At 46.6% G+C, this 23,852-nt stretch overlaps 1 protein-coding gene across 9 annotated transcripts in view; it reads right to left on the reverse strand.

The window, feature by feature from the left end:
* c1qtnf12 (C1q and TNF related 12) overlaps positions 1 to 23,852 on the reverse strand; it is an 87,710-nt gene that overhangs the window by 26,015 nt on the left and 37,843 nt on the right. For 5 of the 9 annotated variants that reach the window (XM_078238895.1, XM_078238892.1, XM_078238890.1 and 2 more), the window contains 3 exons: positions 22,717 to 22,833; positions 19,731 to 19,842; positions 12,346 to 12,527 (listed from right to left, as the gene is read on the reverse strand). In XM_078238895.1, the coding sequence (XP_078095021.1) occupies positions 12,346 to 12,527; positions 19,731 to 19,842; positions 22,717 to 22,833 (411 nt within the window). The remainder of the gene's footprint in view (positions 1 to 12,345; positions 12,528 to 19,730; positions 19,843 to 22,716; positions 22,834 to 23,852) is intronic. The other 4 variants (XM_078238894.1, XM_078238891.1, XM_078238893.1 and 1 more) reach the window with 1 other exon arrangement.

A 23,852-nucleotide genomic window follows, 5' to 3' on the forward strand; every position in this document is an offset into this window, starting at 1 on the left:
CCAGCACGTCCTTCGGACTGTGGAAGGAAACCAGAGGAAACCCATGCAGACACGGGGAGAACGTGCAGACTCTGCACAGACTGTGACCCAAGCTGGGAATTGAACCCGGGTCCCTGGAGCTGTGAGGCTGCAATGCTAACCACTGTGCCGCAATCTTTTAAGTCATATTCTGATATCTGAAAGTAATCGAGTGAAGGAACAGATCTGAAATTAGATCAATTGGGAACATTTATTTACTTGCAATTGTAGAAACCACATTAGCTGTGAACAACAACCATTCACCTGACGTCACTGATGTTAAACCCTCATAAATCAGTGATTGGAAAGCTCCAAAGTGTGCTCACAGCAAGTGCTTGGAGGGCATAGACTGGTGAAATGGGCAGACACAGGGCAGATGAAACTGAGCGCAGAGATGTGTGAAGTGATACATTTTGGAAGAGAAATATGTGAAGAGGCAATATAAACGACATGGCATAATTTAAAAAGGGGTACAACAACAGAGAGCCAGGAGTTCACACACATCAACAGTCAGCAGCAGCAGAATAACACCGTTAGAAAAGCATGCAGGATTCTTGCCTTTACAAGGGCATGGAGTGCAAAAGTAAGGAAGCTGCGAAAAACCATTACAAATCCCTGATCAGGCCTCATCTGAGGCACTGCACCTTTCAAAGGATTTTGGAGAGAGTGCAGAAGAGATTTAGCAGAATGATTTGATTTGATTTATTATTAGAACATAGAACATTACAGCGCAGTGCAGGCCCTTCGGCCCTCGATGTTGCGCCGACCAGTGAAACCAATCTAAAGCCCATCTAACCTTCCAATATCATCCATATATTTATCCAATGACCATTTAAATGCCCATAATGTTGGCGAGTCCACTACTGCTGCAGGCAGGGCATTCCACACCCTTACTACTCTCTGAGTAAAGAACCTACCTCTAACATCTGTCCTATATCTCTCACCCCTCAATTTAAAGCTATGTCCCCTCGTGTTAGCCATCACCATCTGAGGAAAAAGGCTCTCACTATCCACCCTATCTAATCCTCTGATCATCTTGTATGCCTCTATTAAGATAGAACATGTATTGTCACATGTATTAGATACAGTGAAAAGTATTGTTCCTTACGCGCTATACAAAGCATACCGTTCATAGAATACATAGGGGGAGAAGGAAAGGAGAGGGTGCAGAATATAGTGTTACAGTCATAGCTAGGGTGAAGAGAAAGATCAGCTTAATGCGAGGTAGGTCCATTCAAAAGTCTGACAGCAGCAGGAAAGAAGCTGTTCTTGAGTCGGTTGGTACGTGACCTCAGAATTTTGTATCTTTTTCCTGACGGGAGAAGGTGGAAGAGAGAATGTCCGGGGTGAGTGGGGTGCTTGATTATCCCGAGGCAGTGGGATGTGTAGACGGAGTCAATGGATGGGAGACTGGTTTGCGTGATGGACTGGGCTGTTTTCACAACCATTTGTAGTTTCTTGCGGTATTGGTCAGAGCAGGAGCCATATCAAGCTGTGATACATCCAGAAAGGATGCTTTAGTTACATAACTGAATGTAACCTCAGTGATGTGAAGCAACTCGAGAGACTGGGTTTGATCTCATATCATAGAATCATAGAATCCCTACGGTACAGAAAGAGGCCATTCGGCCCATCGAGTCTGCACCGACCACAATTCCACCCAGGCCCTACCCCCATATCCCTATATATTTACCCACTAATCTCTCTAACCTACACATCTCCGGACACTGAGGGCAATTTTAGCATGGCCAATCAACCTAACCCGCACATCTTTGGACTGTGGGAGGAAACCGGAGCACCCGGAGGAAACCCACGAGGAGAATGTGCAAACTCCACACAGACAGTGGCCCAAGCCGGGAATCGAACCCAGGTCCCTGGAGCTGTGAAGCAGCAGTGCTAACCATCTCCTTAGAACAGAGAAGGTTAAGGGGAGATTTGATAGAGGTGTTCAGAATCCGCAGGGTGTTGACAGAGAAGGAGAAACTATTTCCACTGGCAAGTGAGTCATTAGCCAGAGGGCACAGATTTCATATAATTGGCAAGAAAAATTATCCAGGAAGGAAATGAAATTCTTTTATGCAGCAATTTTTGAAATGATCTGAATGCACTGCCTGAAACAACAGTGGAAGCAGATTCAACAATAGCTTCCACAGGGGAAAAGAAAGAGTTTGCAGACAATTAAACCATCCTGGCACTGAAAGAGAAGATTTTCTGGCTGCCCTGTGAACTCCAATCAAATCAAAGACGTTTAAAGTTTATTTGTTTATTAGCCTCACAAGTAGGCTTACATTAACACTGCAATTCGGCATGGCAGCTACGACTCTCACCAACCTTTACTTATGCACCATAGAAAGCATTCTTTCTGGTTGCATCACAGCTTGGTATGGTTCTTGCTCTGTCCAAGACCGCAAGAAACTACTCAAACTATTCAGAGAGAAGGAAAGGAGAGAGTGCAGAATGTAGTGTTACTGTCATAGCTAGGGTGTAGAGAAAGATCAACTTAACGCGAGGTGGGTCCATTCAAAAGTCTGACAGCAACAGGGAAGAAGCTGTTCTTGAGTCAGTTGGTACATGACCTCAGACTTTTGTATCTTTTTCCCGACGGGGGAAGGTGGAAGAGAGAATGTCCGGGGTGCGTGGGGTCCGTAATTATGCTGGCTGCTTTGCCGAGGCAGCAGGAAGTGTAGACAGAGTCAATGGATGGGAGGCTTACCTCGCGTTAAGTTGATCTTTCTCTACACCCTAGCTATAACTGTAACACTACATTCTGCACTCTCTCCTTTCCTTCTCTATGAATAGTATGCTTTGTCTGTATAGCGCACAAGAAACAATACTTTTCACTGTATATTAATACATGTGACAATAATAAATCAAATCAAAAAATCAAACATTACTGTGAAAATCCCCTAGTCGCCACTCTCCGGCACCTGTTCAGGTACACTGAGGGAGAATTCAGCATGGTCAATGTACCTAACCAGCATGTCTTTCAGACTCTGGGAGGAAACCGGAGCACTCAGAGGAAACCCACACAGACATGGGGAGAACGTGCAAACTTTCACACAGACAGTGATCCAAGTTGGGAATCGAACCCAGGTCCCTGGCGCTGTGAGGCAGCGGTGCTAACCACTGTGGCACCTAAAGCACATCCGAAAGAGAGCGCAAGAGAGAGGAAGGATAAATTGCACAGACTGCATTCTCCGAGGAATGGGAGCAATAGTTAACATCACCTCAAAATAGGGTTTGATTATATTTTGCCCTGCGGCCTTCAATAGTTGCTGAATTAAGTTTCAGTTTGATGAAGTAGTTATTTCGAGTGAAATTTTATCTTGTTTGAGCTTCGTGCTGAATTTTATTGAATTTTTACACAATATTGTTGAACTTTATTGCATTCCACTCTTGCCTTTCAAACTTGCTTCTCCTATTTCTTAAAACCTAGGATCCCACTTCTAAAAATCTGTGCAACTGAACTCCTAATTCTCTGTTTACACAACCCCTTTTACCATTTAGTGTATCCATCCTCCGCTTATTCTTGCAAATATATCATCTCACATTTTTCTGCACTAAACTGCTCTGGTATCTGCTTGCTGCAACCAGTAACTGGATTCCTGACTGTCCTGTCGGGATTTACAATCCTTCGTACAATTAGCCACTTTTGCAATCATGTTGCATTTTGCAAAAGCTGCTGTTATGCTCCCATACCCCAGTCCAGATCGGTTATATATGTTCCGAGTGCACCAATGCAGAGACCAGAAGTGCACCACCGTTTCCCCCCAAAATATCCATTAACGACCAAAATAAAAGCAAAATACCTAGCATGCTGAAAATCATAGAATCCTTACAGTGCAGAAGGAGGCCATTCGGCCCATTGTGTCTGCACCAACCACAATCCCACCCAGCTCTTGCCCCCATAGCCCCACGTATTTACCCTGCTAGTCCCCCTGACACTAAGTGGCAATGTAGCATGGCCAATTAACCTGACTCGCACATCTTTGGACTGTGAGAGGAAACCGGAGCACCCGGAGGAAACCCACGCAGACATGGAGAGAATGTGCAAACTCCACACAGACAGTGACCCGAGCCAGGAACCGAACCCGGGTCCCTGGCGCTGTGTTTTATCTGAAATAAAAACAGAAAATGCTGGATAAACTCAGCAGGCCTGTCAGCATCTGTGGAGAGAGAAACAGAGTTAACGTTTCAAATCCGTTTAACTCCCCACAGTCAGTAGTGACTAATCTTTTTAACCAATTTCTCATCCAACCTGTCACATTTACTCTGTGCCTTCATTTTATTGAATAGCTCCAGCGCCTTATCAAACGCTTTTAAACATTCACACCCATGTCATCCTCTGCACTTTTGCAAATCCTATTTAGAGAATAAGGCCTGGGTGGGATTGTGGTCGGTGGAGGTTCGATGGGCCGAATGGCCTCCTTCTGCACTGCAGGATTCTATGATTCTATTACGATCCACAAGTAGCAATCTCTTGCATTTCCACCCTCACCAGTCCAATAGATTACCGGTGCTCGCTGCATCGTTACTTTGCTCCAAGTTAGTCCAGAAGATGGAAATTGGGGAGGCATGGTGGCACAGCGGTTAGCACTGCTGCCTCACAGCGCCAGGGACCCGGTTCAATTCCTGGCTTGGGTCACTGTCTGTGTGGAGTTTGCACGTTCTCCCCGTGTCTGTGTGGGTTTCCTCCGGGTGCTCCAGTTTCCTCCCACAGTCCAAAAATGTGCAGGTTGATTGGCCATGCTAAATTGACCCTTAGTGTCAGGGGATTAGCAGAGTAAATACTTAGGGTTATGTGGGTAGGGCCTGGGGGGGATTGTTGTCAGTACAGGCTCGATGGTCTGAATGGCCACTTTCTGCTCTGTAGGGTTCCTATGATTCTTCATACACCTCTCCTCAGTCCACTTCCAGTGAGTACCTTTATTTATTGGCAGTGATATTAAGTACACAAACTGTGCAATTCTTTATATTCAGTCAGTGAGGCATATCGAACTTGAGCTGTGAATGTAGAAAGTCTTTTTGCTCCATAATCTACATCACGTGTCAGTGTTATTGCTCCCTTTTCTGGGGATGCCTTGATATGAAGGGAGTCACTCTAGATTTCAGCACTTTTGTCCATGTTTGACCCAGGGCTGTAATGAGGTCAGGAGCTGAGCTAACCTAGACTATCTTTGCAGAATTGCTTCTACCTAATTCATCCTCCTCTCTTTTGCAATGTCTTGGCAAGGTGCTTTAAATGCGTTTGATTTGCCTGTAGCTCATAGTGAATTCAACGCAGTAAGAACATACCAGCTTTCCCCTGACACTAGCAGGACGGTTTAATTATATCTGACAGGCTTGGCTCCAAACGAAATGATTCACGGAATTATTTGTCATTTACACCTCCCAAATGAGGGCTTCTTGACTCACATTGTAAACATGTCTGACAACCAGATGGACTGGGGTAGCCAGCCATGTTCAAAGGATGTAGGTGTCGCTGGCTAGACCAGCATTTATTGCCCATCCCTAGTTGCCCTGGAGAAAGTGGTGGTGAGCTGCCTTCTTGAACTACAGTAAGAAGTTTAACAACACCAGGTTAAAGTCCAACAGGTTTATTTGGTAGCAAAAGCCACACAAGCTTTCGGAGCTCCAAGCCCCTTCTTCAGGTGAGTGGGAATTCTGTTCACAAACAGGGCATATAAAGACACAGACTCAGTTTACATGAATAATGGTTGGAATGCGAATACTTACAGCTAATCAAGTCTTTAAGAAACAAAACAATGGGAGTGGAGAGAGCATCAAGACAGGCTAAAAAGATGTGTATTGTCTCCAGACAAGACAGCCAGTGAAACTCGGCAGGTCCAGGCAACTGTGGGGGTTACAGATAGTGTGACATGAACCCAATATCCCGGTTGAGGCCGTCCTCGTGTGTGCGGAACTTGGCTATCAGTTTCTGTTCAGCGACTCTGCGCCGTCGTGTGTCGCGAAGGCCGCCTTGGAGAACGCTTACCCGAATATCAGAGGCCGAATGCCTGTGACCGCTGAAGTGCTCCCCCACAGGAAGAGAACAGTCTTGCCTGGTGATTGTCGAGCGGTGTTCATTCATCCGTTGTCGCAGCGTCTGCATAGTTTCCCCAATGTACCATGCCTCGGGACATCCTTTCCTGCAGCGTATCAGGTAGACAACGTTGGCCGAGTTGCAAGAGTATGTACCGTGTACCTGGTGGATGGTGTTCTTATGTGAGATGATGGCATCTGTGTCGATGATCCGGCACGTCTTGCAGAGGTTGCTGTGGCAGGGTTGTGTGGTGTCGTGGTCACTGTTCTCCTGAAGGCTGGGTAGTTTGCTGCGGACAATGGTCTGTTTGAGGTTGTGCGGTTGTTTGAAGGCAAGAAGTGGGGGTGTGGGGATGGCCTTGGCGAGATGTTCGTCTTCATCAATGACATGTTGAAGGCTCCGGAGGAGATGCCGTAGCTTCTCCGCTCCGGGGAAGTACTGGACGACGAAGGGTACTCTGTCCACCGTGTCCCGTGTTTGTCTTCTGAGGAGGTCGGTGCGGTTTTTCGCTGTGGCGCGTTGGAACTGTTGATCAATGAGTCGAGCGCCATATCCTGTTCTTATGAGGGCATCTTTCAGCGTCTGGAGGTGTCTGTTGCGATCCTCCTCATCTGAGCAGATCCTGTGTATACGGAGAGCTTGTCCGTAGGGGATGGCTTCTTTAACGTGTTTAGGGTGGAAGCTGGAGAAGTGGAGCATCATGAGGTTATCCGTGGGCTTGCGGTACAGTGAGGTGCTGAGGTGACCGTCCTTAATGGAGATGCGTGTGTCCAAGAATGCAACCGATTCCGGAGAGTAGTCTATGGTGAGTCTGATGGTGGGATGGAACTTGTTGATGTCATCATAGAGTTGTTTCAGTGATTGTTCACCATGAGTCCAAAGGAAGAAAATGTCATCGATGTATCTAGTATATAGCATCGATTGAAGGCCCCGTGCGGTGAAGAAGTCTTGTTCGAACCTGTGCATGAAGATGTTGGCATATTGAGGTGCGAATTTGGTCCCCATGGCTGTTCCGTGTGTCTGGATGAAGAACTGGTTGTTGAAGGTGAAGATGTTGTGGTCCAGGATGAAGCGGATGAGATGTAAAATTGCATCTGGAAACTGGCAGTTGTTGGCGCTGAGCACTGAGGCCGTTGCAGCAATGCCATCGTCATGGGGGATGCTGGTGTAGAGTGCCGAGACATCCATTGTGATGAGGAGCGCTCCTGGTTCAACTGCTCCATGTATGCCGAGTTTCTGTAGGAAGTCCGTAGTGTCGCGACAAAAGCTGGGGGTTCTTTGTACAATGGGTTTCAGGATGCCCTCGACATAGCCGGAGAGGTTCTCGCACAGGGTCCCATTGCCCGATACGATGGGACGGCCGGGTGTGTTTGCCTTGTGTATCTTCGGGAGGCAGTAACGTCGGCATCTCCACTTCTTGAACTACTGCAGCCCGTGTGGTGTAGGTACATCCACAGTGCCGTTAGAGAGGAAGTTCCAGGATTTTGACCCAGTGACAATGAAGGAACGGCGATATATTTCCAAGTCAGGACGGTAAGTGACTTGGGTCGGGAACTTCCCAGTGGTGATGTTCCCATGTATCTGCTGCACTTGTCCTTCTAGATGGTGGAGATTGTGGGTTTGGAAGGCACTGTCTAAACAGCCTTTGTGACATCCTGCAGTGCATCTTGTAGATAGTACAGACAGTTGTTATTGAGCGTCGGTGATGGAGGGAGTGGATGATTGTGGATGAGGTGCCAATCAAGCGGGCTGCTTTGTCCTGGATGGTGTTGAACTTCTTGAGTGTTGTTGGAGCTGCACCCATCCAGGCAAGTGGGGAGTATTCCATCACACTCCTGACTTGTGCTTTGTAGATGGTGGACATCTTTGGGGAGTCAGGAGGTGAGTTACTCGCTGCAGTATTCCTCCTGACCTACTCTTGTAGCCACTGTATTTATATGGCTAGTCCAGCTCAGTTTCTGGGCAATGGTAAGCTCCAGGATGTTGACAGTAGGGGATTGAGCGATGGCAATGCAAGGGATGATGGTTAAATTCTCTCTAGTTATCATTACCTGGCATTTATGTGGTGCAAATGTTACTTGCCACCTGTCAGCACAAGCCATGGACTGCTTCAGTATCTGATGAGTTATGAATGGTGCTGAATATTGTGCAATCGTCAGCGAATATCCCCACTTCTGACCTTATGATGGAAGGAAGATCATTGATGAAGCAGCTGAAGATGGTTGGGTCGAGGACACTACCCTGAGGGACTCCTGCAGTGATGTCTTGGAACTGAGCTGAGTAACTTCCAATCACCACCACCATCTTCTCTTCTCGAACCATCACAAACAGTTTGACAACCCGCTGCTGCATTGTACTGCCACTCATCTGCTCCTGCTTCTCCTAATCATCATGTGTTAATAATTGGCCATCCTTTATCAAGGCCCATTAGGCAACTCAAGTGTGAAAAATGCCCAGGATAAAGGGAGGGAAACCCCACTCCGGCCATTGCAAATACCAGGGCATCAGTCTCAAGCTGCGTGGCACAATTAATGAGTTAGAGGAGAGCGCACTGAGTGAGGGACTGATAATAAGTGAGCAGGATGGATGTGTACAAAGATAGTCCAGGAAACAGTTCCCAGAGGCCAAGCTCATATCCTAGTTCTGCTGAAGGGGGCACAAGTGCAGGCTCAAAGGGCTGAATTGCTCCTAATTCCTATGTTTTGGATGTCCAATTTTTAATAGGAAAATGATTTCTATATGCCAGCAAGTTCCTGCTGGGTCATTGGTGAATACACAGCAGAGGGAGCTTCTACGACATGTTGGAAGATGATCTATTAGCAATTTGCATACAGTCTACATGAAATCAACAGCCTGAAGCCAACCTCCCTCAGTGTAAAACTAGATTTGGGCCCTCCACGTAGCAGGCTCTGGCTTCTTCAGGCACCTTCGCTAATGGATATTCCGGTGCTGGCACCATGTAGACTCTGGACTCCATCATCCTTTAAGGGCGGCACGGTGGCACAGTGGTTAGCACTGCTGCCTCACAGAGCCAGGGACGTGGGTTCGATTCCGGCCTTGGGTGACTGTCTGTGTGGAGTTTGCACATTCTCCCCGTGTCTGCGTGGGTTTCCTCCAGGTGCCTCCAGTTTCCTCCCACATTCCAAAGATGTGCGGGTTAGGTTGATTGGCCATGCTAAATTGTCCCCGAGTGTCAGGGGGTCTAGCAGGGTAAATATGTGGGGGTTACGGGAATAGGGCCTGGGTGGGATTACATGCAGACTCGATGGGCTGAGTGGTCTCCTTCTGCACCGACTGGATTTTATGATCTCCTCGCCTTGGGACAGGCTGGGGTAGCAGGTAAATAGGGGCTTCAGAACACCACAGATCTCCTGGAGTCTGCTCTCCTGGAGTCTGCTCTCCTGGAGTCTGCTCTCCTGGAGTCTGCTCTCCTGGAGTCTGCTCTGGGAAGTGCTGAGCCAGACGTACTGGCAACAGTGCAATGGGAGTGCCACTCACTCAAGATAAGACGTCCATCTGCCCCTCAACCAAGCCTGCACTGATGCCACGTGACCAAGTGGCTCCCCTGGCAACAGCCTGAGTGGAAACATTGAATATAAAACAAACAAAAAATCCTCCAATAAGTCTGCCTAATTGGCCCAATTCTAAAAAATACACAGCGCAAGTGAGGTTTATGGAAATCATTATTGCTCGGTGAAAGTATGCGGCTTGTAAATGTGTTTATTCTTGTTTGGTCAAGCTTACAGTCTCATTTCTAAGCCTCCAATTGGAGTGTGGGATGAAAATTATACACTACCTGACAAAAATCATATTACATTACATGTGCATGGCATCAGAACGGTATAATTTTCCAGGTATCTGTAATTGCTTTGACACATTTCTGTGCTATTTACTGACTGCTGGAGAGCAACATGTCAACTCCCGGGGACAATAACAGGCAGGTTCATACCAGACTTACAGCAGATCTCCTTATCTTGACCAATAGGGTGGAATTAACTGGAATTGCCCTTTCACAAAGCAGTGCAACACAATCGGGAGGAACCCAGTTATTACCATACCTTTTTATTTCATAATCCGCTCATTAACAACTTCAAAACATGAACGCATTCAAACGCTCGTCGTATCCTCAGAATTCACCTCGATTTGGGTCACAAACGTTCCTCTTTAACGTGGCGAGTTCACCAAGTGACGACACGTTAGCCACGCTACAAAACTCACCACACCAAGAACAGCTACATCCTCTCCCCTGGAATTATGGGAAGCTCCTGTCGTTAACTTCATTCACTGCCATGGGAATAGCTCAAATTATTGCCCTAATCCCTTCATTTTGGCTCACCTCTATTCAGCAAAAGATTCGACAAGCCTCACAATTCCCCCTGTTATTCCCGCTCTCTACTTGAAATTCTCATAGAATCATCACAGAATTATGGAATCCCTGCAGCGCAGAAGGAGGCCATTCGGCCCATCGAGTCTGCACCGACCACAATCCCACCCAGACCCTATTCCCGTAACCCCACTTTTTATTTTAGTCATTTGTGGGACATGGGCGTCGCTGGCTGGCCAGCATTTACTGCCCATCCCTAGTTGCCCAAAGGCAATTGAGAGTCAACCTCATTGCTGTGGCTCTGGAGTCACATGTAGGGCAGACCAGGTAAGGATGGCAGATTTCTTTCCCTAAAGAACATTAGTGAATCAGATGGGTTTTTCCGACAATTGGCAATGGTTTCATGGTCATCAGTCGATTCTTAATTCCAGATTTTTTATTATTGAATTCAAATTTCACCATCTGGTGGGATTCAAACCCAGGTCCCCAGAACATTAGCTGGATTCCTGGATTAAGAGTCTAGTGAGAATACCACTAGGCCATTAACTCTATTTACCCTGCTAATCTCCCTGACACTAGGGTCAATTTAGCATGGCCAATCAACCTAACCCACACATCTTTGGACTATGGAGGAAACTGGAGCATCCGTAGGAAACCCACATCGACACGGGGAGAATGTGCAGACTCCACACAGACAGTGACCCAAGGTTGGAATTGAACCTGGGTCCCTGGCTCTGTGAGGCAGCAGTGCTAACCACTGTGCCACCGTGCCGCCCCAACTCTCAATTGTCTCAGCTCTTTCCTCAGTCTTCTCACAGAGCTAGCCAAGAGCAAACAATTCCTCACTGGGTAGAACTTGAATGTAAATTTGTTTCACATTCATTCTAATCTGTTGACAGATTTCTAAAAGCTTATTGAGGCAGATTTTGATTTGTGTGATGGTGTAAGTTGGGGTGACCTTGTCGACTGTTTCACGGTTCTCTCCATTTTTACTCCTAGTGAGTGTAAAACTGCACCTATGAGCGGGCATTTCCCACCGCGCTCGCCCCAAGGTCGGAAAATCCCGCCCGAGGTCAACGTGGTCCGTGTCCCGCCTGCTACGATTCCCGAGGCGGGCGGGACAGGAAGATTCCGGCCTATGTGTTGGGTGGTTAATTATATTGGCCGGGATTTTTGCCGGTATCGATTCCGGCCAGGAACTGTGGCGTTGAGGTTGCCGACGGCAATGGCTGCTCCTCCGGGATTTATTTTTTAAAAACTTGCAGTCACAGGTTCCACGTTGGTGCGATGGCCTCCGATTCGCCCGCCCCGCCATCAAATCTGAAACCCGGTGACTTGGGCGCCAGCACGCGGCGAGCAAACCAGGAAACAATCTTCACCCTGGCACCCTACTGAAATCAAGTTGGCACCCCCTGGCATTACCCTCTCCCCCCTTCCCCCCGGACTGCATTCACCTCCACACTCCCCTGGGAATGCTGCCCGCCTTCTGCCATCGCACTGCCGCGGATGGATGTTTCAATGTGTGGGGGGTGTGATTCTGGCGTACGGGTCAGATAATGATATGATAATTTATTATAATGAGCTACTGCCACTGACGGAGAGAGGGAATAATCGCTTCGCAACTTTGGCCTTCTTGCGATACCTTCCATTCCTGTCTCCAAGCCTGCCCGACACCAACATAAGCCAAAAAAATCCCAGCACTCGCTCTGTTGCCCAGAAGTGCCCCATTTTCAGTTGGGAAAAGACAACAAAAATAAATTTAATCAGGCCCAAACAACCAAAATTCAGCCGCTTGGCAAAGTTCAATTCACCAGCCGAGCATTGCAGATTGGTGCTGTTTTTTTTCCCCAATTTAAATACCTTTATCTTAATATTTCTTGCTCCATAGTGTATTATTTGCACCTTTTTTTGCTATTTAGCCCTTTGATTCCAGGTGATATCTGAATAAAGACTTTCTTACCGTCTGGAAGTTCTGAAGTTCTAAGAGAGTCTTTTTGTCCACAATAACAATCCCCTTCAGTTTGCAGTGAAACGCTTCCTCCACTCTTTTGTACGGACCGATGTCCTCAAATGGGAGGGAAGGTGGTGGACTCAAACTTGCATGGACGTCGGTTAGCAAGACTGCCCGCCTTTCTGCTGATTCTGAGAAAGGCAAAACCAGCACACTGAACAATGAACGCCCGACAAAATTACAGCAAAAGAACAGGATGGAGCTGTGGTTAAAGCATTGTGTGATCTTCTCTGTTTTATCCATTATTGCGCCTGGAAAGGTACGGGCCAGAATTTTCGCGCAGGTGGAGATACTCTCCTTCTTGTAGAAATGGTGGTGAATGTACAAACCTGGAAATCCCGCAGCAAATCTAGCACTCGCAATTTTCACATTGTGGAGGGTTGGGGGGCGGGGGGTGGTTCTAAATTGCACATATATGGTTTGGAGGCTGGAAAGCTGTCAAGAGAGATGTCAAGGCATTTAAAACCCCTACCCTTTAAATATTTGAAGATACTCTTTTCTTTTATTCATTCGTGGGACATGGGCGTCACTGGCTGGTCAGCATTTATTGCCCATCCCTAGTTGCCCAGGGCAGTTGAGAGTCAACTACATTGCTGTGGCTCTGGAGTCACATGTAGACCCCCCCCCAGACCAGGTAGGGATGGAAGATTTCCTTCCCTGAAGGATATCACTGAACCTGATGGGTTTTGTGCCAATCGACAATGGTTTCACGGTCATCAGTAGATTCTTAATTCCAGACTTTTAAAAAATTGAATTTGAATTCCACCATCTGCCGTGGCGGGTTTTGAACCAGGATCCCCAGAACATTAGATGCATTTCTGGATTACTAGCCTAGTGATAATAGCACTGGGCCATCACATTCTCTTTACATTGTTAAAAAAAATAGTACTTGCCACTTCACTCGGTCTGTTGACATAAGCCTAAGACTCACTATTAAGCAACTAGTTTCTGTAAGTTCACAGCGAATTAACAACTCCAAGCGCTATAAAGTTTCTGAAGTGGGACTATGAATACAAATGTTTGTTTTTATAAGGAATTTAAAGAAAGTTAAGTGTAGTGGATGGGTTTTAATCAATGAAACTTCTTAAAAATTGTGAATTCATCAATAGACATTTAAAAACTTTATTCAATCTCAGCATGGAACCTAAGAACATAAGAATAGGAGCAGGAGAAGGCAATTCAGCTCCTCGAGCCTGCTCCGCTATTCAATACGATCATGGCTGATCTTGTCTCAGCCTCAACTCCACTTTCCTGCCTGTTCTCCATCACCCTTCAACCCATTACTAATGAAAGATCTGTCCATCTCCTCCTTAAATTTACTCAATGTCCCGGCATCCACCGCAGTAGGGCGGCACGGTGGCACAGTGGTTAGCACTGCTGCCTCACAGTGCCAGGGACCCGGGCAGCACGGTGGCACAGTGGTTAGCACTGCTGTCTCACAGCGCCAGGGACCCGGGGCAGCACGGTGGCACAGTGGTTAGCACTGCTGCCTCACAGTGCCAGGGACCCGGGGCAGCATGGTGGCACAGTGGTTAGCACTGCTGTCTCACAGCGCCAGGGACCCGGGGCAGCACGGTGGCACAGTGGCTAGCACTGCTGTCTCACAGCGCCAGGGACCCGGGGCAGCACGGTGGCACAGTGGTTAGCACTGCTGCCTCACAGTGCCAGGGACCCGGGGCAGCACGGTGGCACAGTGGTTAGCACTGCTGCCTCACAGTGCCAGGGACCCGGGGCAGCACGGTGGCACAGTGATTAGCACTGCTGCCTCACAGTGCCAGGGACCCGGGGCAGCACGGTGGCACAGTGGTTAGCACTGCTGCCTCACAGTGCCAGGGACCCGGGGCAGCACGGTGGCACAGTGGTTAGCACTGCTGCCTCACAGTGCCAGGGACCTGGCTTCGATTCCCGGCTTGGGTGCGGAGTCTGCACATTCTCCCCATGTCTACGTGGGTTTCCTCCGGGTGCTCCGGTTTCCTCCTACAGTCTGAAAGGCGTGCTGGTTAGGTGCATTGGCCGTGCTAAATTCTCCCTCAGTGTACCTGAACAGGCGCTGGACTGTGGTGGCTAGGGGATTTTCACAGTAACTTCATTGCAGTGTTAATGTAAGCAGACTTGTGACGCCAATAAATAAACCAAACTAAACACTCTGAGGTAGTGAATTCCACAGATTCACGACACTTTGAGATGTAGCTTTCCTCATCTCTGTTTTAAATTGACTCCCCTTATCCTAAAACTATGATTTCTTGCCCCACAAGAGGAAGTATGCTCCCTACGTCTACTTTATCGACACCTTTTATCATTTTTCATACCTCAATTAAATCTTCACTCATTCTTCTAAACTCTAGCTCAATCTCTCTTCATAAGACAAGCCCCTCATCTCTGGAATCAATCTAGTAAATCTCCTCTGAACAGCCTCGAATGCCACTGTGGTAAACCACTGTTAAGCTTATTGCCTGTGTGTGTGTGTGTGACATGCCTGGGCATGCCCCTGCCGGCCCTGCCTGGGACTCCTCCCCCCCCCGGTCCAGGTATAAAGGTGACTGCTCCCAACCCCCCTGCCTCAGTCGCTGGACCAGTTCATCAGCATGGGTGTGCTCCAAGTCTTTTGTGAATAAAAGCCTATTTGTTCTTGCATACAAACTAGTCTTTGCTTGATTGATAGTGCATCAGCCACTATATCCTTTCTCAAATAAGGAGACCAAAACTGTGCACAGCATTCCAGGTGCAATCTCACCAATGCCTTGTATAGTAGCAGCAACACTTCCTTACCCTTTTATACTCTATTCCTTTCTCTCTAAATGCCAAACTTCCATTTGCTTTCCTTAAAACCTGCACTACCTGCACACCAGTTTTCTGCGGCTCATGCACGAGGACACCCAGATCCCTCTGCACCAAAGCATCCCAAAGTCTCCCCCCATTTAGATAATAAGTTTCCATTTTTCTGACCAAAATGGATAACCTCACACTTATCCACCTTAAACTCCATCCCGCCGCACTGTGGCCCACTCACCTAACCTATGTATCTCCATTTGTAAATTTCTTATTTCTTCTTTGCAACTTACTATCCCACCTATTTTAAAGTTTTCCCCTGGTGGATACTGGGTGAGTTGGCATGGTAGGTGTGCTGGGCGTGTTGGGGGGTGGGTCATGGGTTGGCATGAGTTGTCACTAAGTGGCATTAGGGCCATAAAGGGCCAAGGAGGCAGCTAGAGGGACACGTGGAGGGTATGGAAGGTCATGGGGGTTAGTTCTGAGGGGCATGAATTGGCATGGTTGGAGCAAGGGGCACGTGTGGCGGAGGGTAAGGCTCTTTTATTGTTTTATTAACTTTTCGACAAAGTGCCGGAGCACTGAGGCCAGATTTTCGCCACGCCCACCTCTGCACCCAGAAGCTTCCGGACACTTTCTGGGGGTCGCCTGTCATAACTCTCATTTTCACCGGGTCCCCCAACCGAAAATTCAAACTCTGGGACAGATTTTCCTGGGACAGGGTTTGCGGAGCTGGGAAATGTCCACACTTGTGTTGTTAAAATGGCTTCTGGTGCTACCCTCGTCCATATACTTCATATATTCTATATGCTGCTGCACAGCGCCAAGGACCCGGGTTCAATTCCTGGTCTTGGGTCATTGTCTGTGCAGGCAATTGCCTGCATGGGTTTCCTCGGGGTTCTCCAGTTTCCTCCCACAGTCCGAAAGACGTGCTGGTGAATTGGCCGCGCTAAATTCTCCCTCAGTGCGCAAAGATGTGCGGGTTAGGCTGTTTGGCCATAGTAAATTGCCCCTTAGTGTCAGGGAGATTAGTAGGGTAAATATGTGGGGTTGCGGGGATAGGGCCTGGGTGGGATTGTTACCAGCGCAGACTTGATGAATGGCCTTCTTCTGCGCTGTTGGAATTCTATGGCAACTTCACTCGGGTGCTGCGACTTTTCCACTTGTTGTCTCGGTCACGTCTCCGGCCGTCCTTTCCTACTCGGGAAAGCAGGGTCTGCGAAATTTCTGTCACCCTGAGAATGCTCTGAGAGCCGGTTCAGAATCTCATTCCTTCAAGAAGCTTGGTCAAAGTGACATTCTTGTGGCTCAACTGAGGAGCAGTCTACGAACTCTGGCCGAGACTTGGACTAGAATTCGGATGCTACCCTTCAGTATTAAGAACACAAGGTTGCTTTCGAAACCTCACTGCATGCCACGGAGCAGTAGGACGTGGGTGCAAACCTATCATTTTTGTGGCCAGGTTCTGTTTCTGGTTGTAGGGGTGCCAAGCATGAAAGTTGTGGTTTCCTTTCGGATGGGAAGAGTGAGTCACTCCAGCTGGGAGAACATTATTTTCTACTGTGTTCACAACACAATATGCTGTAACTTGTTATGATGTATAGCTTTCTTTCATAACATGAATGGAAAACATAGTGAAGACTGCTCACCTAATTTACTGATTATACCACAATTATTAAGAGACACCAGCTTCTCGTTTTGCAGATGAGTCATAGTCGACTTGAAACATTAACCCTCCTTCTCCATAGATGCTGCCAGGTCTGTTGAGTATTTTCAGACTTTCTGGGTGCGATCTTACCACCCACTCATGCTACCCTCCCACTGCAGCGAAGATGGAGATTTTGGCAACAAACCAAATCTCCATTCACTGCAGCGGGATGGGAAAATCCCGCTTGTGTGAAAGGACGGAAAATTCCAACCTCTGTTTTTCTTCCAGACTATCTAATTTTTAAAAATTCATTTGTGGGACATGGGCGTCGCTGGTTGGCCAGCAATTATTGCCCATCCCTAGTTGCCTGAGGGCAGTTGAGAGTCAACCACATTGCTGTGGCTCTGGAGTCACATGTCGGCCAGACCAGGTAAGGACGGCAGATTTCCTTCCCTAAAGGACTTTAATGAACCAAATGGGTTTTTCCCGATAATTGATTCACGGTCATCATTTTAATTCCAGATACTTTTTATTGAATTCAAATTTCACCATCTACCCTGGTGGGTCCCCAGAACATTAGCGGAGTTTCTGGATTAATAGTCTAGCGTTAATACCACTGGACCATCGCATACCCTAATGAGTTAAGGAAACTGTACAATGATCAAGGCTAATGATTTCCCAACGGCTTATTGGATCAGTGTAGAACAAAGAAAATTACAGCACAGGAACAGGCCCTTCGGCCCTCCAAGCCTGCACCGACTATGCTTCCCGACTTAACTAAAACCCCCTACCCTTCCGAGGACCATATCCCTCTATTCCCATCCTATTCATGTACTTGTCAAGACGCCCCTTAAAAGTCACTACCGTATCCGCTTCCACTATCTCCCCTGGCAACGAGTTCCAGGCACCCACCACTCTCTGTGTACAAAATCTGCCTCGTACATCTCCTTTAAACCTTGCCCCTCGCACCTTAAACCTGTGCCCCCCTAGTAATTGACTCTTCCACCCTGGGAAAAAGCTTCTGACTATCCACTCTGTCCATGCCTCTCATAATCTTGTAGACTTCTATCAGGTCTCCCTCTGAACCTCCGTCGCTCCGGTGAGAACAAACCACGTTTCTCCAACCTCTCCTCATAGGTAATGCCCTCCATACCAGGCAACATCCTGGTAAATCTTTTCTGTGGCCTCTCCAAAGCCTCCACATCCTTTTGGTAATGTGGTGACCAGAATTGAACACTATATTCCAAGTGCGGCCTAACTAAGGCTCTATAAAGCTGCAACATGACTTGCCAAATTTTAAACTCAATACCCCGGCCGATGAAGGCAAGCACGCCGTATGCCTTCTTGACTATCTGCTCCACCTGCATTGTCACTTTCAGTGACCTGTGTACCTGTACACCCAGATCCCTTTGCCTATCAATACTCTTAAGGATTCTGCCATTTACTGTATATTTTCTATCTGTATTAGATCTTCAATGCTACTGACTACTGAACAACACAGGTCAAAAGGGACCCAGGACTGACCCCTGATCCATGCTGTTCATTAATTGCAGTGAGTCTGGATGGAAGGTGACTATGATTGAATCGATAAGATTTGGTATTGATAGAGGTATTCAAAATCCTGAAGGGTCAGAAAGAAAGAAATTGTTGACATTAGCGTAAAGATTGAGAACCAGAGGACAAAGATGTCAGGTGGCGGAGTGTGGCGACGAGGGGATTTTCACAGTAACTTCATTGCAGTGTTAACGTAAGCCTACTTGTGACAATAATAAATAAAAGTCGACTTGTGATACTAAGAAATAAACACATTAACTGCCTCTCCCATTGTTGACAGCTGTCGCTGCACTGTTCACTCATCAAGGGAAGTGACCCAGTCGCAGTTAAATAAAGCCCAGAGATTAAAATCACAGTGGCCTTGTACTGCTTCCAGTGGACAGGAAGTTAATGTGCCAGACCCATATCTGACTGGTATTACTATAGACAGTGCAGAGGGAGGCTCTTCAGCCCATTGAGTCTGCACCAACTCTCCAAAAGAACCTCTTACCCAGGTCCACCCTGCTGTCCTATCCCCATATCCAGCGCATTTTCCATGGCCAATCTACCCAACCTGCATATCTTTGGACTGTGGGAGGAAACTGGAGCACCCGGAGGAAACCCACGCAGACACGGGGAGAATGTGCAAACTCAACACAATCACCTGAGGCCAGAATCAAACCTGGGACCCTGACGCTGTGAGGCAGTGGTGCTAACCACTGTGCCACCATGCTGCCTCAACGATGATAATGAGCAACTCTGGTGGGTTACATCAAAGAAGAAGTGACTGTTTAAGTCCCCTTTCCGTACCGAGGCTCTGGGGGGGGTACAGAAATTGTAGAATTCATCATGACTGTTAAACAAACAGGAAGTTCTTGGACCTCTATCCCTGTACAATTTTCTTTTATCATTCATGAGATTTGGGTGTCACTGGCTGGGCCAACATTCATTGCCCATCCTTAAGGGTATTTTAAAGTCAACCACATTGCTGTGGCTCTGGAGTCACATGTAGGCCAGACCAGGTAAGGATGGCAGATTTCCTTCCCTAAAGGACATTAGTGAACCAGATGGGTTTTTATGACAATCGACAATGGTTCCACGGTCATCAGTAGACTTTTAATTCCAGATTTTTTTATTGAATTCAAAATACCACAATAGTTTTTCAAAGTTCACAAACTAATGCGGATTCTTAAAGTCCAGGCCAGGTTGTAAATTTACATTCTGTATCTGTCATACCAGGAGGTAGGAGACTGAGACATGAGCCCCCATCCAATAGTCTGTTCCATTCTCTTCACTGACCATGGGGCAGAAGGGATGTCAACCCCCAGGACTCTGGTGTCAATCCATGTTACAAGTACCCATAAGGGTCACATTCACACCTTACCTCTTATCATATCTTTAAATTCACGTAGCAATATCTCTTGTGTGACCTCAGCTCCAGGCGGCCCGGGTGGTCCGGGGGGTCCTGGAGGTCCCGGTGGGCCAAAGAGGCTAGGCTGAGGAGTAACACGTAGAAAGACGTCATTGGACAATGATTCTGGCTCCGTCTGCGTAGAACATTCTTAATCAAGTCTAAAGGCCGAAAGCAAAGTAACTGCAATATTGGTTACGGGGCAAGTTTAACCCAATCTGTTTTGGGGCTGGAATCCCACAGGATTAGCTAGTTTGTTCAATATTATCCTCCAGCAACTTCAGTGGAAAGTGAAATAGGGCAGGATATGAAAATGCAGCATTATACCCCAAACCACTAGCCCCCACAATGGGCAAGTTGGGTTAAAATTGTTCTTGAACCAACTGAAATTATAATCACTTTATATTCATCTCTAGGTAACGGAGTTCCTTTCTCATTTTTATAACATTATATTATGAATGCATCTATATAAGATGACTATAAATTCTGCAATTCGTTTAAATCTATGTCCCCTGTTTTTTTAGATCCTCTGATAATGTAAGTAGGTAGTCCCTATTTACTCTATCTAGGTGCCTCATAATTTTTGACACCTCAGTTAAGTCACCCCTCAGCCTCCTCTGATCCTAGGTAAACTACCCCAGCCAATCCAATCTTTCCCCATAGCTAAACATTTCCAGCCCAGGTAACATTCTTGCAAATCTTCCCTGCACCCTCTCCAGTGCAATCACATCTTTCCTACAATATGGCAACCAGAACTCAGTATGCAGTCACAAGCTGTGATCTAACTAGTGTTGCATTGCTGAAAAGACACATGTGGTCAAAACTTTCTATCTTGCACTCATCAGGACAATTCGGAAATGTAAAACGAAGAGCAATTTATACTTTGTGATCAAGATCCAATCAGCATTCTCTTCTCACGAAGTATAAATTGTTGTTCCCATTACATCTGGTATTCTTGCGAGTGTCCTGATGAGTGCAAGATGAAAAGCTTTGACAGCATGTGTCTTTTCCAGGAATACTCATGTTCTGTACTAAAACGACTAGGGTTGCAAACAGTTCCAGCAGTACTTCCCTGCTATTATATTCTATGCCTCGACTAGTAAAGGAAAGCATGTCGAATCTTCTGGACCATCTGATTGACATGTTCTGCTACCTTCAAGGATCTGTGGACACCCACTCTAAGCTTCCTCTGTTCCGCCACACTACTCAGTATCCTCCCAAATATTGTGCATTCCTTTGCCTTTTATGGACTTCCCAAAATGCATGACCTCGCACTTTTCTGGATTGCATTCCATTTTTCACATTTCTATTAAACTTATAGGACCACCATACCTTTCTACAGTCTAAAGCTTCCTTCATTGTCAACCACACGGCCAATTTTTGTATTACCCGTAGACTCCTTTACCAGAGTTCCCCGTTAGTATAGTGGTTAGTTGTCACGCAGGAGCCCGGGGTTCAATTCCCCGATGGGGAGCTGAGAAATTGTTCAGAGTTGCACTGGCTGCTCAGGTGTGCTGTTTAGGGTGGCACGGTGGCACAGTGGTTGGCACTGCTGCCTCACAGCACCAGGGATCTGGCTTCGATTCCAGCCTTGGGTCACTGTCTGTGTGGAGTTTGCACATACTTCCTGTGTGTGTGGGGGAAACCCATGTTTCTTCCGGGTGCTCTGGTTTCCTCCCAAAGTTAGGCCATGATAAATTGCCCTTTAGTGTCAGGGGGATTAACAGGGTAAATACGTGGGTTACGGGGATAGGACCTGGGTGGGATTGTTGTCGGTGCAGGTTTGATGGGCCGAATTGCCTCTTTCTGCACTGGCCCTTACGTTTCAATCTAAATCATTTATATAAATTACAGAAAGCCAGGCTCCAGATGAGCCTTGCAGAACCCCACAAGTTATATTTGCCAGTCACATAAACACCCATCAGATATTCCCCTTGCCTTCCAGCCACCAGGTCCATTTTATATCCAATTTGCCTTCTTTCCTTGAATCTCGAGGGTTTTGTTGACCAGCATGCTGAGAGAGACTGTTTCAAATACCTTCCTATAACTCACGTAGGCCACATCCATCACACTGCCCTCACCCCTAGGTTACAGAAGGCGGGAAAAAGAAAATTGGCCAGAGTTGACGACGGCACGGTGGCGCAGTGGTTAGCACTGCTGCCTCACAGCTCCAGGAACCCAGATTCGATTCCCGGCTTGTGTCACTGTCTGTGTGGAGTTTGCACGTTCTCCCCGTGGGTTTCCTCCGGGTGCTCCGGTTCCCTCCCACAGACCGAAAGACGTGCTGGTTAGGTGCATTGGCCGTGCTAAATTCTCCCTCAGTGTACCCGAACGTGTGGCGACTAGGGGATTTTCACAGTAACTTCATTGCAGTGTGAATGTAAGCCTACTTGTGACTGATAAATAAACTTTACTTTAACTTTATTTTTCCCACTCACTAGTGTGAAACCACCCCTGATGAATCTTCGTGCATATGGATACGGCCATTGGTAGGATTGCGCTAAGCCATGTTTCTGTGTCAACATTCGCTGTCAAGGCATGTTGGGTGGGGTACCTGATGTTAGAGTGTAACCGGTGACAACTTTGTATTGGTTGTAATGTGACCAATGGGAACAAGGTGTAAGGGTCAGCTGACCCAGTAAACCATTGACTCAATTACAGAGTGATGTAATAGTCAGCTGATTCACTATAAATAGGAAACTATGTAGAATTGTAGAGAGCCTGGAGTGGCCCAGGGCGAGGCCCCAAGTTTGGAGTAATGATGTTTCTTTATTAAACCCTTTCTTTGATTTATAAGTTGAAGTAAGTTTTGTTGTATTTTCGTATCTGCATTTTTGAAGAGTTCCTTCTGAAGAAACACCTACAGAACCATAGCCCTGGCAGGAAGTCATGGTCTGGCGAGGAAGTGGGATGAAAGAAAAGGGTGTAACGACAAAGGAAAAAAAAGCATGAAAGATACCAATACTTTCTTCCGGTTGGCCTTGCATTTCTTGCTTTTCTTGACTCCATCTCGTTGTACAAATTTTATCCAGGAGGAATGTGGATCCACTGGACGAAGCTCTTGGTTTTCCGGGAGCTGGGAATAAAGAAACAAATTATTTACCCTGGCGGTAGGGTGGCCTGGATATTACAGTGCCCGGTCTTCAGCTTTTGCTGTACTGCTATTGGCTAAAATCAAGCAATCAAACCAGGAAACTGGAGATCATTGCTCCTTAGATATTAACAATCCCCTAGATCATTGCTCCATAGATATTAACAATCCCCTAGATCATTGCTCCATAGATATTAACACTATCACCAGATCATTGCTCCATAGATATTAACACTATCACCAGATCATTGCTCCATAGATATTAACACTATCACCAGATAATTGCTCCATAGATATTAACAATCCCCTAGATCATTGCTCCATAGATATTAACAATCCCCTAGATCATTGCTCCATAGATATTAACACTATCACCAGATCATTGCTCCATAGATATTAACAATCCCCTAGATCATTGCTCCATAGATATTAACAATCCCCTAGATCATTGCTCCATAGATATTAACACTATCACCAGATCATTGCTCCATAGATATTAACACTATCACCAGATCATTGCTCCATAGATATTAACACTATCACCAGATCATTGCTCCATAGATATTAACACTATCACCAGATCATTGCTCCATAGATATTAACACTATCACCAGATAATTGCTCCATAGATATTAACAATCCCCTAGATCATTGCTCCATAGATATTAACACTATCACCAGATCATTGCTCCATAGATATTAACACTATCACCAGATCATTGCTCCATAGATATTAACACTATCACCAGATAATTGCTCCATAGATATTAACAATCCCCTAGATCATTGCTCCATAGATATTAACAATCCCCTAGATCATTGCTCCATAGATATTAACACTATCACCAGATCATTGCTCCATAGATATTAACAATCCCCTAGATCATTGCTCCATAGATATTAACAATCCCCTAGATCATTGCTCCATAGATATTAACACTATCACCAGATCATTGCTCCATAGATATTAACACTATCACCAGATCATTGCTCCATAGATATTA

This window comes from Mustelus asterias, chromosome 22 (genome assembly GCF_964213995.1).
Source record: "Mustelus asterias chromosome 22, sMusAst1.hap1.1, whole genome shotgun sequence".
NCBI classification, from domain to species: domain Eukaryota; kingdom Metazoa; phylum Chordata; class Chondrichthyes; order Carcharhiniformes; family Triakidae; genus Mustelus; species Mustelus asterias.